Source organism: Ovis canadensis, chromosome 4, assembly GCF_042477335.2.
Source record: "Ovis canadensis isolate MfBH-ARS-UI-01 breed Bighorn chromosome 4, ARS-UI_OviCan_v2, whole genome shotgun sequence".
Classification (NCBI taxonomy): Eukaryota; Metazoa; Chordata; class Mammalia; order Artiodactyla; family Bovidae; genus Ovis; species Ovis canadensis.
The window spans coordinates 25,327,249-25,346,623 of NC_091248.1; the positions used below are offsets into that span (position 1 = coordinate 25,327,249).

General features: G+C 40.8%; 2 protein-coding genes across 2 annotated transcripts in view; one reads left to right on the forward strand and one right to left on the reverse strand.

The window, feature by feature from the left end:
• Window positions 1–1,308, reverse strand: part of CALCR (calcitonin receptor) — a 114,007-nt gene extending 112,699 nt beyond the window's left edge. The window contains exons 1-2 of the mRNA XM_069587419.1: window positions 1,199–1,308; window positions 791–1,013 (exon numbers count right to left, since the gene is read on the reverse strand). Coding sequence (XP_069443520.1) covers window positions 791–820 — 30 coding nt within the window. The 5' untranslated portion in view covers window positions 821–1,013; window positions 1,199–1,308. The remainder of the gene's footprint in view (window positions 1–790; window positions 1,014–1,198) is intronic.
• GNGT1 (G protein subunit gamma transducin 1) overlaps window positions 1–19,375 on the forward strand; it is a 369,003-nt gene that overhangs the window by 30,752 nt on the left and 318,876 nt on the right. The gene's annotated exons all lie outside the window — the stretch shown is intronic.

The following is a 19,375-nucleotide window of genomic DNA, read 5'->3' on the forward strand; positions in this document are numbered from 1 at the left end:
CTATGCAATATTAGGTTAAAGCTTTCAGACAGAACTTTTATTAGACAGTTCTGCAAAATATAGCCTGAATCATGGGTTAAAAAGATAACTGGATTGTTAATTTTTGACTTGGACTGGATTTCCTTGGACTGCAAGGAAAATGAATGTTTCGGGAAGATAGAACTAATATGTTAGAACTTTTCTTGAAGTCTTTCACCCGGCCTTGGAAAGAGCATCATGAAAGAGTACCCTTTTGGAAGCTATGCACACAACATATTTTTCCTAATAGGTGTGAAGAATGGCTGCTATGCATAAATGATTGTTGAAAATAATTCTCTGTAAAACATGACTTAACAAGTAACTCCATTGACCACTGGGCTCATTACCAATATCAAGAACAACCAAGACCCATCATGTAGATGCCAGTATCATCTGTTTGTTAATAAACCCTTCTTAGGAAAAATCCACAGCGTTCAGCCCCTCATTGGGTAATTTTTCAGACTCAGGAAGCTGAAGAATGAAACTTTTAAGGGAAATTGACATTAACAGCAGAGTAAAACTCACACACAGTCAGAGGACTCGTCAACATGACACCCTGAGTTTCAGCACCTTCCTAGGAAAGCTAGCTTTCCTTTAATCAGGGGTAAGGAGAGGCGACTGGAGAATAAGCCGACCCCTAATCAGACCCTCAAACACCGCAATCAAACTGCAGTCTTGCAATCAAAACCCAAGGTACCCAGTGCATCTCCACCATACCCCAGAACATCCCAGAGCTTGGAGTAAATCCCTCTCATAGCAAGACCCTCCTTACCTGGAGTATTTTCTCTGAATTGTCCTCCATGGTGGCTCAGTAGAAGCCAAGGGCGTTCGCAGGTGGTGGCTCCAGAGGCTCAGGCTCCAGCGGGCATCTCCTGAGCAGGAGACGGCCGGCCGCCGCTGGGTGCGGTGCGGACGGTGCGTGCGCACCGCTCCAACCCAGGAAGGTCCGAGAGCGGCGCGGCGCAGCCCACCCAGAGCCTGGGGGGCTGGCCGTCCTAGCGGAGAGAAAACTACGTTAGTCCGGAGCGCTCTCTGTCTCGTCCCTCTCCCGATTTCCTGACACTTTAATTCTGCTTTAAGTGAGAGTTTACCCCTAACCCCAGTTTGTATTATAGACTAAGAGGCAAACTGCCTTATCCCCGTCCTTGAGTCCAACCTCCCCAAAGTCCAGGAGGCTCACCTTCCCGGCGCCTTCCCTTCCAGCAGTGAGCTGGGCGCAAACTTCTCCCGACTTAAGTCTTCTCCTGCCCGCTCCCCCGCCCTGCCCGGCCCGCCTCCACGTCCGCCTCCACCCCCCCGTGGCAGCAGAGGAGGTGGCAGCGGAATTGATGAGCGCCAGCCCCCCCCTGTCCCCAACCCTCCCGCCCCCGTCAGCCCGCTCCTGTCCCCGGAGAGGGAGGGGGAGCAGGAGAGCTCCGAGCGCCTCCGCACCAGCCCCCTGCCCCCCTGGTCCGCGAGCGGGGCCCGCCGCCGCTTCCTGGCCGGAGTCCCGGCGGGGGGCTCACTCCACGAGCCCCCCGGAGTGCAAGGCGGCGTAAACACGAGGGGCCCGAGAGGGACCCGAGTTAGACCTTGGGGAGGGGGCAACAGTCTGGGCTGTGGACGGAGGTGGCTTTTGGGGAGCCTTGTCCCCCTCCCCCAGAGGATGCCAATTCTGCAGGGACGAGTTTCCAAAAGAACCCACCCCTGGAGATCGTGCCGCCCCAGCTCTTTCAGCCGCTGCTCGGGGGGCAGCAGCAGAGCCTGCGGAGAGAGGGTCCCTAGTGGGCGAGGTGGCGAAAGTGAGATGAGGCGGGTGGGGAGGCTGTGGGCTAGGCACTGGGGTCCTGAGAGGAAGCCAGGGAAGGAGCTGGGCTGAGGAGAGAGGCCGTGGGGGTCCGGAAAGTGCGGGCAGAGCGTTCAGACTGGGGCAGCTGTGCGGAGCTGAAAGCGCAGACTGGATTCGAGGAAAAGCGCCCTTCACACGGGGGGCTGCGGGTGAGCACAGTGGCTTACCCGGAGTGAGGAAGTGAGGAAGACCCGGGTCTCGAGTGCCTCTATCCCCCCTACCTCCCGCCACTCCCAAAGCCTCTGATGCCAGGAAGAGCCTGGGACAACCCGATTCCAGGCTGGGCACAACTCCGGCTGGCGGGCGCGCTCTGGGAGGTGGGCAAGTGGGTTCCAAGGACGCACAGCCCTCAGCATCCTTTTGCCCACCGCTGGATAGAGCAAGGGAGCCGTGGATGCTTTTTTTTTTTTTTTTATTCGTCTCCTAACTCTGTTCAAGGGACTTTGGGCTAAGAAAGCAACATCCCGCCGTGTCCCCGGACATCGAAGTGGCCGTGGACCGTCCAGGTTACCATTACCGCACTCATCAAAAGAACTAAAGGCAACGGCAGCCAACTAGGACGGGAAGAAAGCCAGACAGCAACACAGCACACTTTCCGGAACAGTCCGAGTTGCTCCTAAGCACTCAGACGTCAGAGGTACCCTGTGAACGGGACTGCAACCCGCACCCATCTGTTCTCTCATCCCTTCCCTGGAGAGATTACACTATAGGCAAAAGGTGCGTGTGTTTCTGTCCTATTTTGAACTCCCATTTCCCACCCTCCGGGGGACTTCGGGCACCCCAAATTCATTTGATTGGGGGTTTGCAGGGGGAAGAGAGAGTCCAGGGACAGATTTATTAGGGGTTCATTAGGGGTAAGGCAGACCTTATTAGGGGTTTTGTTTTTCCAGGCTCCTTCTCCCCTCCATAACCCACCCCCCTTCACTGCCACCTCCAGTCTGGTGACCCAGAGGGCTGTGTGTGACTCACCATGCATTCAAACCCTACAGCACCACCCCAGTGCCGGGGACTTATCTCACAGTCCCTTCATTCTGAGGATCTAAGTGGGAATGATGTATTTAGCAGTAAAATATATGACTAGAAAAGGTAGCTGGACCATTGGGAGAGGAATCTTGCAAAGGAACACACACACACACACACACACACACACACAGATAGTAATACAAACAAGACCTGTACAAGAAATCTGAATTCTGGACGTAGATATGAATATTCCCTCTGTGCTTGGACTTTTTCCTGGGTTCAGTAGCCCCCTGTTAACCATCTGGGGCTGACCAGCCAGCACCTACCTGACCATGCCCTCCTTTGACACGTCTCTTACATAACATTCATTATCCTTTGCCAGAGCAAACAAGCAGACAATTATTAAAGTTGTCTGAGCATCCCCTATGGTCAACTTCTGGGGGCCAAGCACTGAGCATTTCCCTATTGTAGCCCAAATCATGGCATCAACTTTGAATCAGGAAGAATTTTTTGCCAAGTGGAGGGTGTTGCTATCCTCAGCATAGTATTATCAAGCAAACATAGGGAGATTCTTCTGTTGTAGGTTTATCCTCGGGCATCCATTATCACCGATTGGCAACTGGTATTCTGAGCAGGATGGGGCTTGGTTCCGTAAAGCTACCAAAGGTGTGTAAGACCCTTAACTGTAACTTAGAGAGACAAAACAGAAGTCTAAGAATTAGTGAGAAAATGGCATGAGTGTTTTATAAAGTAAGTCCAACTGTGTGTGGTATAACATTAAGAGACCCAGATGAATTCAGGTGCTGATTGTAATTAGAGAATATTGGAGGAAAATAAGAGAGTTTTCTGTAGGTAAATTTCAGGGAAGACGAAATAGGAGAAGTGGGATCAAAGATGAGGCTCTCTGGCCTCTCAAGAGGATAAAATTGACCATCGGACACAGCCAAAGGGGGTTGCACCTGTTAGAAGCACTTGGCAATTACAGAGATTTAACTCTCTTGCTGTCTGAACACTGTCAAAATATTTTCTAAAGTAGATACAATGTTGTAGACCCTTGGAGGGTGGGTGTTTACCTGGGGATGGTCTGATAAGGGGACTCCGGCTGTATTTTTAGAAATACCTTGAGGCCGTTATAGGGTTCTGAAACCAATTTAGGAGGCACAGCCTACATTTTAAAAATGAAGCAGAATAGAAAATACAGAGTTCATCTCCTGTGGCAGGTGTGAGCAAGAAACTTGTGTCTGCATGTGTTTACTGAGATACAAAGTAAATTATATTTTTTTCTCACAATCAAAATTATCTTAAGATACTTGTTTATAATAAGCCACACTTCAAATGGAACATCTTGTATTTGCAAATAAGCCTTCGAAAAAAAGTTAATCAAAAGGGCATTCAAGAAATAAGCATCTTAAAGTGTGATAAACATTTCTGAAGTTTTCTCCGATTGCTTGTGACTTTTAAATTCTCTGTATTTACGAGACTTTGCCCCTTTCCTTCTGTCCCCTTTCCTCTTTTTTAAAAAAAGATAGAGAGCTGAGTGACCTCTCAACCTTGTGTCTTCAGAACAAGGTTTCTCTTCCGCAAAACCAGGATTCTGGCTGTATCACTTTAATGCCATTTATGGTTTTAGACTCCACTGACTTTTCCATAAAATCATGAAATTTTTGAATTGCTGTGAGTGAAAGGAAGATTGCCTTTTATTAAAAACTAACTCTACTAAAGCTTGTTCTTGTTAAATATGATTATGTAAGGGAAGGTCACATTTTGGAGGGACTGAGAAAAGTCATGCATATAAAAATGTATGCATTTTGTTATATTTGGAAGAAAAAATCACTTATCAGGATAGCTGCATTTGAGTTTATTCTCTTTTGAAAAGAAATTTAGAGAAAAGATTTCTGGCCTCTCTCAGGAACCCAATTCCTAGTTTAACACCCCAAACAACACATTTTTCCTTACCTTGAAATACAACCCAAAATCTCAACACGCAATTCACTGCATATTCAATATTACCTTATGTCATGACACACTGGCCTATCTTCCCATAGGGGAACCCCAAAATACTGTATGTAGCCCTTACCCTCAAGGAACCCACAATCTATTTGAGGATGTCTGTTTCTTCCTCTTTTAGTCTCCTTCCAAACAGACAACAGCTGGTAATTATCCTTTATATAATTACCCTTCACAGCTTTATAGACCTCATCATGACAGAGAAAAGAATAATTCACCTTAATGAAAAAGAAATATTTTCTTTTTAAAACAATTTGAACTTCCACCCAATAGATCAAGCTCTCTCTCGGGTAGGGTAGTCTCCGGCTTCGATTTTCTGCGTCTTTTCCGGAAATAGGAGACAATGCACTTGTGTCTCTTCCCTTTTCATCTTTCAAAGGGTCTAACACAGTTGTGTTGCTCTGCAGACACAGTTGTGTCTCCTGGCAGAGAAACAAATTTCACTTAAACTAGGAAGTGTCTTTCCAGGTTGTAGTTACACAAACCTTACTTGGGTTAACTGTTAACTTTACGAATGAAGAGCTCCCGTTAGGAGGAGATGGTAGGGACATACACCATTAAGTGGCAGTGGAAACTTCTTGCCCCATGTCTGCTAAAGTTGGGAAATATCAAGCTATTTCCTAGTTTCTAGTGAGAATTCTGCAGAGAAATTCAGAACCCAGGAAGAAAACTGTAGAGGCAAATGGTGCATGCATTTATTAATTCATTTGATAAATAATGAATAATTGAGCTCAAAATGTTTACGTTCTTACGGGAGGATGGAGATATATAATCAACAAAATAAGAAGTAGGCTGTTGATTCCAGATACTGGCAATACTAGGAAGATCAGAGGCAGAGTGCCGACAGGCAGGCACGGGGTGCCTTGAGCTGCGATGTGAGCGAGATGCAGCTGGCCACGTTGAGCTCCCCGGTAAAGTCCTCGTGCAGTGTTGCTTCAGTCCTTGCTAAATGAAAATAGGGAGCACTAGGATCTGGAATATGTTCTTTTTGTGATTGTGTGTGTGTGTGTATACATGTAAAGGACTCTGTGTAATTCAATTGTATTTAATTTGTGATCAGGAACCTGGCAAATGGGAAGTATTTGACTTGCCCTAAGTGGGACAGGGAGCAGTAATTTTTGGTATCTTGGGGCTGGTCCATAGGAAGTTAAATTAGGAGTGAACCCTAACATGGTGCTAGCCTTTTGGCTTGGATTGTCTCATGTCTCTTGATATGTTGACAGAGTGCTAAAATGCAAGAGAATATACAACTTCCCTCAAAACTAAGGCAAAGTCTACCTTTAATATCTATGATTCTTGGTTTTATATTTTGTGATGAAAAATCAATAGCTGTATTGAGTTTGCTTTAATGAGCACCAATCACCTACTGTATGCTAAGCTCTCAGTGCATTCTCATTTTAACTCTGGGAAGCGTGTGTGATTATTATTCTCATTGTAGAGAGATGCAGATACTGATATTTAATGGTTTGACCATGGAGCCTGGGTTCTAACATAGGCAGTCTAATATGTTAGACTGGCTTATATATGCATTTGACTGGCTTAATATATATTTGACTGGCCTTAATTCAGTAACTGTTCAGCACAGATATAGATATATATTTTAAATAAATATATATATAATAATTTGTAAGAGTATCTTAATACGCAATTCTGTACAGATTCACATATTTTTAAATGACAGATTTTTTTTCCCCAAAATAATGTTTCAGCCAACTCCAAACTGAACACCTAGCCATCTGAATTAGACTAGATTTTTGCCTTCTAGGCACAGGATATAATCCTGTGACGCCCTCTAATAGAGGGGTCAGACCATTTAAACAATTAATCATAATTCAAAGATCTGTAGCAAAAGTATGTTCCGCTGCCCTGGGAACTCAGAAAAAAGGGGATTAATTCTGTCTGAGAAGAGATTTGTTTTTACCAGTTATCATCACCCTGAAATCTAATACTCTGGCACTAACAGACTCTGATGTGGGTGGGTGAGTGTTGCAAACACAAAGCCTATACGTGCCCCCAGAAATAGAGTTTTCCTTTTTTTTAAGTATTAAATAAGAGATGACATTTTAAATTACATGGTAAACATACAGAAATAAAATCATGTTACAATAGACTATGTTGTCCCGACAACTTTTCTTTGGCTGTTGTGTTTAGACATTTACAACAGATTCTTTCCAGTTCGTAGCTTAAGCAAAAATGTTATTTTGATGATAATTTTCATGACTGGGCACTTAAAGGATAGAAAAAAATGGAATCAGCATAAAACACTGAGAAGAGATATCCTTAAAACAAAATAAAAATAGAGAAATAGTGGACCCTGTTGCTAAAATTGAGACTTTAAATGTATGAAAATATTTTGATAAAATTTGGAATTTGCTGTTCCACTTGCATCTACCCTGGCTGGCCGGAGGAGACGGAGAAAGAGAACAGAGGCATTAGTTCCTAAGGGACACAGTTTATAAGGGAAACAGGACTCCTTTGCATCAGGTGGGTCTCTCCAATATCCTAAAATACTGTGATTTTAAATGATGGGAGAATGGGTCCCTGGTAGGCATCTATAAATACTTCCGAAATTGTTTTTAATCGAGTATGTTACTCAGAGAGGAAGATGACAACAAGGGGGCACACATGTTTCAAAGGTGGAAACTGAAAAGAGCAAGGAACTTTTTAGTATAAAGAGACGGCACCATGAGGAAGAACAAGGATGCAGAGGGAGAAAGGACCATGAGATATCAGGTGCTTCACCTCTGGGGTGTTTCTTAAACTACCCTCGTCACCGAGCATCTTTTGTAAGAATTGACTACAGAGTACTAAACTGGCTACTATATACATACATATTGGTCGGGGAAGTGAAAATCACATCTTCAGAACCTCATTAAACCTGTCACTTTAGCATCACCATTTACCGGCCCTGTCTTTTCTACTTCAAAGGGGGGCAGCATTTTCCCACGTCCTCTTTATTCCTGTTCTGTTTAAAGGATGCTTTCTCTTGTTATTGTTTCTTTCTGCTCATATTTTACTTTGTTTTTTAGCCCTTTTCTGATATTCTTTTTTTCCATAACTCAAAATTTCTCCTACGTACTGAAGCATGCCTTCCTCTAAGAAAGAATATCAGTTTTTATTTTCATCACTCAGTGATCAGCCAGCTAGATTCTTAGCTACTTCAAAACAGCTCTATACTATTACTTATTTTTTAACTATTATTTAAAAATAAGTATTTTTATGTTTCTAATAAGGCTGTGTTGAGCTCTTAAAAAAATGGACAAAAGTCACCCGCTGTTTTATGCAGAGGGGCAGAATTATGAAATTTAGGGTAATGATTCTCAAATTTTAAGGTGGCACAGATCACCTGGGGATCTTGTTAAAATGCAGATTCTGATTTATCACATGGGGTGGGGCCTGAGATTCTGAATTTCTAACAAGTTTCCATGCCCACATGCTGGTTTATGGATTATCCTGTAAGTAATAAGCTTTAGAAACATTCCCTTCAAATATGCACGTCATTTTATGAACTTTACTCTTTTAAAACTTAGAAATATCTTCATGTTATAAAATACATTACTGCATGACCATGGAGAATAGAACTAATTCTGGTTTTCTTGATCTTAAACATATCTTAGCAACTATCTGTAGTAGAAGTACTGAGGACAGTGTTCTGGGAGAGGGGTGTTTTTGCTGAAGACATGACTCTTGTGTAGGAGGAAGCTGGGAAAGAAAGTTTACTCTTGGGAGATGTTATAGACATCAGTCATTTTTCCTTGGGAGGATATTTGGTTTTAAAGCAGCTAGTCTCCCTTAGAGGCAGAAGGGAGTGTTGGTGGTGGAGATGTTTGCAGTTGGTGTTGGTGATGTGGCTTCTGATGCTGGTGACTGTGGGGGTAGCAGTGTTGAGGAGGCAGGGGTGGTGGGAGCCAAGATGGTGACGCTGGTGATGGTGGCAATGGTGGCGATGATCGGATGGTGATGGATGGTGATGGTGGGAGTGATGCTGGTTGTGATGATGGCGGTGGTGATCAACTGTGCTGGCATCGCCCACGATGGTTGTGGCAGTGGTGGTAATGCTGGTGGTGGTGCGAGTGACTGTGATGGTGGCTGCAGGGATGATGGGGATGGTGTTGATGCTTGTGGTGATTTGGTGGTGGTGGTTATAGCTGTGATAGTGGTAACAGTAGTAGAGGAAGTGTTGTGGCAGTCATAACGGTCGTAGTGGGAGTGTCAGCGCTGTAATGGTGCCACGGTGCTCGAGATGCGGGTAAAAGTGTTAGTGAAGGTGCTGGTATCAGCTGCACTAAATACAAGAGCAGTAAATCTCGGTTTTCAGTTCAGGTTCAAGTCATTTAGTATCTCTGCGTACTTTTGCAGATTAATGTCTCTGAATCTCAGTTTTCTTAAAAATGGCGATAATAAAATACTTAACTGTGAGTATGCTTTAGGGATTAATTGAAATAAACACATGAAGCCTTTAGCAAAGTGTAAGGTATATAATCTATTTTCAATAAATGCATGGATTAGTCTTTGGTGAAATTGACCGACTCCACAGTCATTCTTTCTTTTTTTAACGTGAACCATTTTCAAAATCTTTATTGAATTTGTTACCCTGTTGCTTCTGGTAGCAGTGTTTTATGTTTTTTTGGCTTTCTTGGCCAAAAAAGATCCCATGAGGCAAGTGGGATCTTAAGCCCTTGACCAGGGATCAAGCCTGCATCCCCTGCATTGGAAGGCGAGATCTTAACCACTGGATCACCAGGGAAGTCCCCACATTCGTTTTTAATTTGAAACTGTCCAAGTAGCTTGAATTCAGACTTCTTTCTTTTTATTTAGTTTATGTTTTCTTTCTCTCACATATTCATTTGCTCAAAGTGAGAAGTCACTAGATTGGACATTGAACTTCGGATGATAAATGAATAAAGGCAGTTCAGGTATTTTCTATTTAATAATATCTTTCTATACTTTTAGCCCTTAAGAAATTGACACTTCTAAAATATAGTAATATATTTCTACCCTGAAAATTCAACAATCCCATACACTGGGAAGTCAGAGCCAGTATCCTTGTAAATGGATGTAGATTATTTTCCATATATCTTTATTATTTAGCCCAGGACCCTCCTCAGTATCATATCCCTCCTACCATCAAGTGAATGCTTAGGAAACTCAAGTTGAATATCGGCTGTCAACATACAAAAATTCCCTCCTTGCAAACTTTATGTGACTCGATTAAAAAATCTAAACTTGTTCAGGCATTCAAAATCTTCCCAAGTTGTACCTTTGTAGCCAATTATTGTCCGGTTCTCACCTTATCCTGACCTGCTTTGCCCAAACTAGGCTATTCATTTGTAGTAATAGCTCCCATGTATTAGGCCCCATTGTGTGCCTGTCACTGTGTTTAGCATTTTACATGTATTATCTTATAGGGAACATATTATTATCCTTATTTTACAGATAATTAAACCTTAGAGCATCTATGTAATTTTATCACTGTCACAAAATGAATAAATATTCCAACTCTAGTATTTAGATACAAAGGTCACCCTTTCCAGGACTGCATGCTGCTTCCCTAAATCTCTCTTTTTCTCCCTCTTCTCTGCCTTTGTTCACGGTGAGTTTCCATGAAACTCATTTCTTTTTTATTATTTAAAAAAAAAACCTAAAAATCTTTCAAGGCTTCACTCAAACAGTACTGCCTCAAGACTACCTAGATTTGAATTCCGGTTATGTGACTTTAGGATTTGGGCAATTTACTTTCATTATCTGTGCTTCAGTTCCTCAGCTGAAAAATGGGAACAATAATCATTCTGTTTGTATCCTCATGTTTATGAGGGTTAAACATACGTATACCCTTATACTATATCACACATGCACAGGTTTTATCTGTAGTTATGAAGGTCAGTTCTCACATAAAACGCTATATAACTGTTTGTTATAAAAGCAGAAGTTATCTTAGAGATCATCTGGGAAAATCCTTCTAATTGGAAAAATGATGAATCCGAAACTTAGGGTTTGTAACCCTGTCCTGTGCCACATTGCTACTGGCACAGGCAACTCTAGAATTCAGCGTTTTCACTCCCCTTGCCAGAGTGTTTCTTTACATCTTTACACTGGAATACTCTGTCCTGTAAAACTTTTCTTAATCTGCCTCTGAACTCCATTGTACTCTGTTCCTCTGTGATGAGAAACACTGCATGGAAGCAATTCAGGTATATTTCTAATCCTCCCAACTCAGTTGTGACATCCTTGGGTGCAAGGGAGACTTTCCCACTCATCTCTGTTTCCCACTCAACATGAGTGCTCAGTGGCCACGTTGCATTTTATGAATTAATTGAAATCTGCTACTGTAATGACTGGAACTGATTATTCATTTGTTAGAAATGGAAATCCAGGTGCTTTCACATCAGCTTTCTATACTGAGGGATGGGTGCAATTTCATAGAAGAGAAAACTGAGATTCAAAGGCTCAGAGAATAAGAAACTGGAAGGTTAATTGGATTGGAGCTGTAAAACAAACCAAAGAAAAATCATTTGCTCTTTGGGTAGCCACATCTTTGTTGCCTTCCTTTCTTGCAGATAAAAGAAAATTGTTGGTCTGTTATTTGCTTTTATTTCTGTGCCATGTTGATTTTTCTCATATTTTTCATTCTCCTACTTGTTTTCTTTATTAAATCAAGTTTTTTCAGGAACTTGAAATATACATTTTTTCCACTTTCAAAAGTAATAAATGTTTGTTGGAGAATATTTAGAAAATAAAAAGGAAGAAATAAACCACCTGTAACTTCACCAGTCAGAGATAAGCAACATTAACGTTCTGGATCCTTTCCCCCCCGTAGTTTTTCCACGTTAGAAATATTAGTTGTATATGCTTATCTTTCTCTTATTTTCAGGTGCATTTAAATTGAGATTGTAATTCTCTTGCAACTTACCTCCTCCAGTCTTTATTTAGGATCTGATGAGGAGGAGAGGTTTATAAACTGATGTGACTTTTTATTTTTCCTGTGATATACCATAGGTTCTCATTAATTATCTATTTTATACAAGTAGTGTATATATTTATAGGACATATATTAAGTTAACCTTAAAAACGCATTCCAATTTACATTAGGTACAGACAAATACTGTTTGATTCTACTTATATGAGATACCTAGAAGAGTCAAATTCATAGAGTCAGGAAATACACTGGTAGATGCCAGTGGCCCTGGAAGGTGGGTGGGGGACTGGGGAGAAGGAATAGAGACTTAGTGTTTAATGGGGATAGAGTTTCAGTTTAGGAAGGTGAAAAATTCGGGAGATGGATGATGGCAGGAGCTGCACAATGTGAATGTACTTAGTGCCACTGAATTGTGCAGTTAAATATGGTTGAAATAGCATGCTTTATATTATGTGACTTTAACCACAATTAAAAGAAAACATTAAAAAAGAAAACAGAGGTGAAATAAACTATTTCAAACCCAGGGTGTTATAGCTAGGAGAGAGTATGATAAGTTCAAAGTGTGGATGACTTGGTTTTCATGCACTGAGATAACTGTTTCCAGGTTTTTCCCAGTCTAGAATCAATGTTCTTCCAGTCTCTACTATGGAAGCATGAATAACATCAACCACGATTATAGTGGCTCCCGTGTAGAAACACTTGTCAGTGTAGCTAAGAGAGTCTGTTCTCCAGGGTAATAGGCACAAAACATTTAGAACAAAGCACACTGAAATTTTTAGCATTTGCATGAATCTGCTATAGGTATTCTATTAATCAGAATTAGGGCAGTAAAAGAAAGGCTCTGCTACCACTTTAGGTCTATGCCTTCAAGAGTTGTAGAGAGGAGATTCATGTTCTTTACCTTTTGTATCATTTTTGTATACCTTTCTTTTTTTAAAAAATTTTTCTTTTTGATGTGGACCATTTTGTAAAAGTCTTTATTGAATTTGTTACAATATTGCTTCTGTTTATGTTTCTTTCTTTCTTTTTTTTTTTTTTTACAACAAGGCACCTGGGATCTTACCTCCCTGACCAGGGACTGAACCCACACCCCCTGCACTGGAACCTGGAGTCTTAACCACTAGGGAGAAGCCTCCTTCCCTTAACCAGGGAAGCCTCCTTGTTTAACTTCCTAATATAAGTAAACATGAACTCCCCTAGCAGTTTCCATGATGAACAGAGGCGAGCCATGCAGAGTTTGGATAAGGAGAGGACATTCTGTTAGATAAGAATATTGATGTTAGGTGGATCTGAAGGTTCTGCCTAGTGCCTACTGAGTAGGCCTGAAAGCTGTATCAGTAGGAATTAGGTGTGGCTGCAAGAATCCCCGCTTGCCAATGCAGGAGACATAAGAGACATGAGTTCGATCCCTGGGTCAGGAAGATCCCTTGGAGGGGGCCATGGCAACCCACTCCAGTATTCTTGCCTGGAGAATCCCATGGACAGAGGAACCTGCTGGGCTATAGTCCATAGGGTCGCACATAGTCAGACATAACTGAAGTGACTTATAATACATGCACAAGAATCCCACATAACTCTGGATTAATATTATTGAAGTTTGTTGAGATGGGCAATAAGAAGATCTCCTTCTGCCAAGTCACCAGAGATCTGGGTTTGTTTGGACTCATTGCTCTTCCATTCCTCTGGTGGGGCTCATGTCCTCATGAGCTAAAACAGAATCCCAATGACTGCAACCACATTTCCAGCAGCAGGATCCAGCAAGTAAAAGAAAAAAGCACCAAAAGGCGTGTGCCAACTTTCTTTTAAGGAAAGTTCACAGAAGCTGCCATGTGACCTTGTACTTACAGCTCATTGGGCACAACTTAGTCATATGGCCACAAACAATAGATGAGTCTGGAAAAATCATACGGGAAAATCCATCAGTTATTCTAGTCCACCATATACTAAAAATGGTATCATTATAAAAGAAGGGGAGAATGGATCCTGGGGATAGTTTTGATTTCTTTTAGAGAAGTTATTACAAGAACTGTAGTGAATATTATTAATAACTCACTCTCTAGCTAATTGTATTTCAGCTAACTGCTTAATGCAATTCAAAAGCCCATGGGCCAAATCCAGCTTGCCCTCTGTTTTTGTCAATAAAGTTATATGGGAGCACAGTCATGCTCATTTATTTGGGTATTTTCTGTGGCCGCTTGCACACTACAAAAACAGAATTGAGTAGGTGAAACAGAGACCTAAAATATTTACTATCTTGCCTTTCACCTAAAAATTTTGCCAAGTTCCATTCTAGACTCTAGAGTATAGCTTCACAAATTCTGAATGAACCCATTCTTTGTTTGTTGTTATTGTCTTTAGTTAAAAGAAGTCTTTTACATTTTTATTATTTAGGTACATCCATAAATAAGATATGCTACTATTTAGTGTATTATCGCTTAATGAGAGAGAGGGAGAAAGGATGGGGAGTGGGACTTGGGATTTGTCAGTATAGTTTTATTTCTTAAAAAAAAAAGTAAATTTGTGATAAAATATTGTTGCTGTTCAGTCGCCAAGTCTTGTCTGATTCTTCGCAACCCCATGGAGCAGCACGCCAGGCTTCCCCATCTCTCACCATCTCCTGGAGTTTGCCCAAGAATTTTAACACCTGTCAAATCTAGGTGGTAGGTATATGGAAGGCTGTTAAATTAATTTTTTTGGTATTTCTTTGGTATGTTTAAAATATTCTATTATTAAATACTTAAATAAGGTTTTAAAAAATTACAGCCTCTCCCCCATTAAAAAATATATATATTATAATCAAATTTTGGTGCCAATCCAATCTGAATGTCCCCTTTCAAGAGTGGTGCCTTGAGTAGACTGATGCCTGTTGGAGTGTGGCATTTTTGTGACCAAAGCTCCAGAATCATATCAGCCGTTCCAGAGACTCTGTACATCGTCTATAAAGACGTGTCTGCCTCTGCTTGTGTCCTCCAAAAATAGCACTTGCATCCCGAAACAGAGGGGAAGACAAATGTCTCCTAGAAAATGAACGTCTTGTCTTGGTATTGATACATTCTGAGATGAGGGTGTTTGAAGTAATAAGGGTTCTGCATTTCTTAGTTGGCATAACATCCAGATCACTTACTCATAGTAGGATAAATTATTTAGGAAGACCAAACATCACGCTGTAGACTCTTTTAATATTTATGTTTTTGTTTTTTAAAAGAGGGGTACTTTTAATCTATAGGTATGTGGATATTAAAGCAAAAAATAACGAGTCTGTAAATTATTTAAGATTTGCCCCTTCAGAGGCAATAGACTAAGTCTCCTTGTTTCTTTGGGAGAGCCTTCCTGTGCTAAAGAGGCAATACTGCCATGTATTTAAGTAGGTAGAGAAATTTAAACTGCTGCTGCAAATGTTGTATCCAGTCAGCTTTTAACATACATACATACTCATAAAAAAGCTGCTTATCTGCCAAAATTGGATAGCTCTACCAAATTCACATTTAATTAACTGGAAAAGAGAGTTAAATTTTAATAAATAATTAGGGTGGTTACTAAGCACTAGATGCACTTAAAATGTGCTGTGTACATGTAATAGCAGTACAAGTGTCTCCTAGGTTTGGTTCCCTCGTTATTTCAAGTCATTACCTTTTGAGAAAAAAAACAAAACAAAACAAAACTAAAGTGATGGGTGATTTTCAGAGAGAAAGAAAAATGTATAAAACAAAAACCTTTGAGTTAATGTGACAGTATGTACATTTTGTATCAGCTCGGAAGAATCGAGCACCTACCACACACAAGGTAAGGTGCTATATTAAGGATATAAAAATGGGTAGAATATGGTGTCTTCTTTCAAAGAACTCACAGTCTAGAGGTGAAAAGGAAAGTAAAAAATTAAGTGCCATACAAATATAAGTATTTGAATAGGGGTGTGTACTAAATGCTTTTAGAGTACAAAGGAGAACAATTCATCCCGACAGAGAAGCGTGAAAAAGACATACACAGACAGGTAATGGGAACCACACGGGGGGGGGGGGGAGGGGGACATAAGGAGTCTCATGCAGGGCAAAGAGCAGCAGGCAAGCCATACACGCCTGGCTCCAGTGGGTATCTCGTTTGAAGAAATGTGAATTGCTTCATGTTGCTGGAGTAAAGGTCATGGGAAATAAACGACGGGAAGTGAAAATATAAAGGTGGTTAGGGACAGACTGTCACTGAAGGCTTCTAAGGAGAGGTGAAGTCTCGTCAGATCTAGGTGTTAGGGAATCACTTGTCTTCAGTGGAAGGGGAAAGGGGCAGGAGGATGTAGACTGATCAGAAGAATGTCCGGTGCTTTCGTCAGAGATGGGAGTGATGCTGGCTGATTTTGATCATTAGCAGAGACAATTGAAAGGAGGGGATAAAGAAAAGGAATCTTGCAGAAGTAAGTCCGTGAGGGGTAAGAGAGAGTAGATAGAAATGGACAAGAAAGATGATGACGTAACCATGGTAGAGAACGCATGAGCTGGGAGAAGAGTAGGAGAAAATATTTATTTTTCATTTTTAATGTCTTTGGGTTGCAGAGATCTTTTCGGCATCCAAGTGATAATAAATTATTCAGACCTAGAATACAGGGCAGGAATGGGACCTGGAGAGGGACCTTTGGGATTCATCTATAAACAAGTGACGATTGAGATGGTGGGGTTAGAGAAATCACTCCATAATAGAGCATAAAGCAAGATAAAGTGAGGAAGCCAATGACACTTTCTGTTTAGAGGGACAGTTTAAATGGATTTGTTCCTTTTTGGAGCCAAGGAGGTTACTATTTGGAGCTTCCTTCTTCATTCACTGACATGAGATGGGGCTTGGTTATCTACATTCTCTGAGTAATTATTATTTTTTCATTCTTCCAGTTAACACACATATTTTTAAGTATGCAGGGCACCCCACTTAGCATTATGGCCTTTCCCGCGACCCTTACTCCTTTCTTCTGGGAGTACCCTACCCTGTGATCAGGGTATCTGAGATCTTCCCTCTGTCTGAAATTACCTGAAGAACCCCACGTAGATGATAAAACAGAAAATCACAGCCTAACCGCAGCAAAATTTGGGGGCAAAATTTAAGCAAGGATATTCATGACTCTTCCATAATTTTCTATTTATTTTATTATTAATTTAACGGATACTAAGTTATCATAAGAATTATATTCAAGAATCATATTACCTTTAGACATAACACATTTTCTTCAATAATTTGACAAAAAAGAATAGATACATCAACGAATACTGGACATTAAAATGAATTCGTGCATTTCTGCTGCATTTGAACATTTTTTTACATCGTAAGAACATTAATTAGTAGGAAATAGTCCAAACATTCTGTTGTCTTTATTGCTTGTGTTCTGTGTGGGAAGTACCTAAAATGTGAAAGAAATTCAGGACAATTTTTATCTATTTTTACCTAACTTTGACTCATCCTTTTCAGATCAGCTTTCAAATCATTATTATATGTGCTACTCTTGGATCAAACTCAGTTACAAACTCTATTTATAAATTTTAAATTACTCAAATTGTCTATCATTTACTACAATTTTAATTGAAGATTATCTAGCATTTAACAACAGCTCAAGTCAATGATGACTTAATCTAATTAGTTCTATATTGGTCGGGATCAGAGCTGGCCAAATAAAATGAGAAAACCTAAAGTAATAGAAGCTTACACAAGGAGAATGAATGAATGAAGTCGCTCAGTCATGTCTGACTCTTTGCGACCCCGTGGACTGTAGCCTATCAGGCTCCTCTGTCCGTGGGATTCTCCAGGCAATAGTGCTGGAGTGGACTGCCACTAGAGGAGTATACAGGGAGCCAGCTGCTGGCCCTGTGATGACTCCAGTGATTGTCAAGGATCCAGTCTCCCTCTATTTTGCTGCTCTGCCGTACTTAGGAGGCAGAGACAATCTCTACTTTCTAAGAAGGCTCACATGTTCTCTACTTTCATTTTATGGACTTGAGCTGTCCGTTTTCATAAAAAATTACACAAAATATAGTCTCTTGAATAGTAACTTGGTTGCCCAAATGCAGCTGGATTCTGTAGTCATTTCTTGATGTATATAATCATTATGCTGTACACCTTAAACTTATGAAGTATGTCAATTATATCTTAGTAAAACTGGAAGATAAAAAACTATATATATATATGTAATATATATAACTATATAATTGAGTTCTATTACTAAAGGTGAATGCAGAGACTGGGTCTTGGGAAAGGAAATTAACAGCCCTGTCATAGTATACCATTGTGTATTCTGTTATATTAATATACTGTTATTTTAATATAAAATATAAGAAACTTACTAAGTTAATATCCAAGACAGCGATGGGAATTTAAAGTATCTTGTTCTCTAACTTAGTGCTTTGAGATTTCAATTTACAAAAGAATATAGATTCTTATTTCCCATGGTATAAAATCAGTGCAGTAAAATCTATAAGGTTATTTAATTCATAAAAAGGCATTGATTAAATGTAATATGGCAATAAATCCTTAAATCTTTCAGTTCAGTTCAGTTGCTCAGTCATGTTTGATTCTTTGTGACCCCATGAATTGCAGCACGCCAGGCCTCCCTGTTCATCACCAACTCCCGGAGTTCACTCAAACTCATGTCCATTGAGTCGCTGATGCCATCCAGCCATCTCATCCTCTGTCGTCCCCTTCTCCTCCTGCCCCCAATCCCTCCCAGCATCAGAGTCTTTTCCAATGAGTCCACTCTTCGCATGAGGTAGCCAAAGTATTGGAGTTTCAGCTTTAGCATCAGTCCTTCCAAAGAACACCCAGGACTGGTCTCGTTTAGAATAGACTGGTTGGATCTCTTTGCAGTCCAAGAGACTCTCAAAAGTCTTCTCCAACACCACAGTTCAAAAGCATCAATTCTTTGGTGCTCAGCCTTCTTCACAGTCCAACTCTCACATTCATACATGACTACTGGAAAAACCATAGCCTTGACTAGATGGATCTTTGTTGGCAAAGTAATGTCTCTGCTTTTCAATATGCTATCTAGGTTGGTCATAACTTTCCTTCCAAGGAGTAAGCATCTTAAATCTTTAGGAAGTTATTATTCTACCATCAAGAAAAAAATAATTCCTCTTCAAACTGCACTGTCCACTTATAAAATCCTCTGCCAAACCTGTCTACCTTTACCTATTAATTCATTCTAATTGCATACCCCACTTGCTCTCACACAGACCTTGCCCTTATGTTTTCAGGAACCAATACTTGACCCACCTAAGCTGACTTGTATGATACTGTCTCCCTTTATCCTCTGAATTCTCATCATCTACTTTCATCAGTTTCTGGTAGCTTCAGTTCCAAAGTTATCAACTCACTTTGGTTTGTATTCATTTGAATACATCTTGAGAATTTGTGATCGCCAGAAAACACCACATCTCTAAGACCTCAAACTCTGAAAAAGTATGAGATTTAGCATCATGCAGGTCAAAGTCCAAATCTCAGCTTCATCGTTTGCTCCTATGATTACAGATTAATTTCTCTTTGCCTAGATTTCCTCATCTGGGAAATAATGAGGAATACGCCAATCTTGCTGAGTTGTTGAGAGAATTAACCAAAATACCACAAGAAACTGCTAGTGTCTGATATCCCCCATTCCAATCATCACTGTGATAATCTTC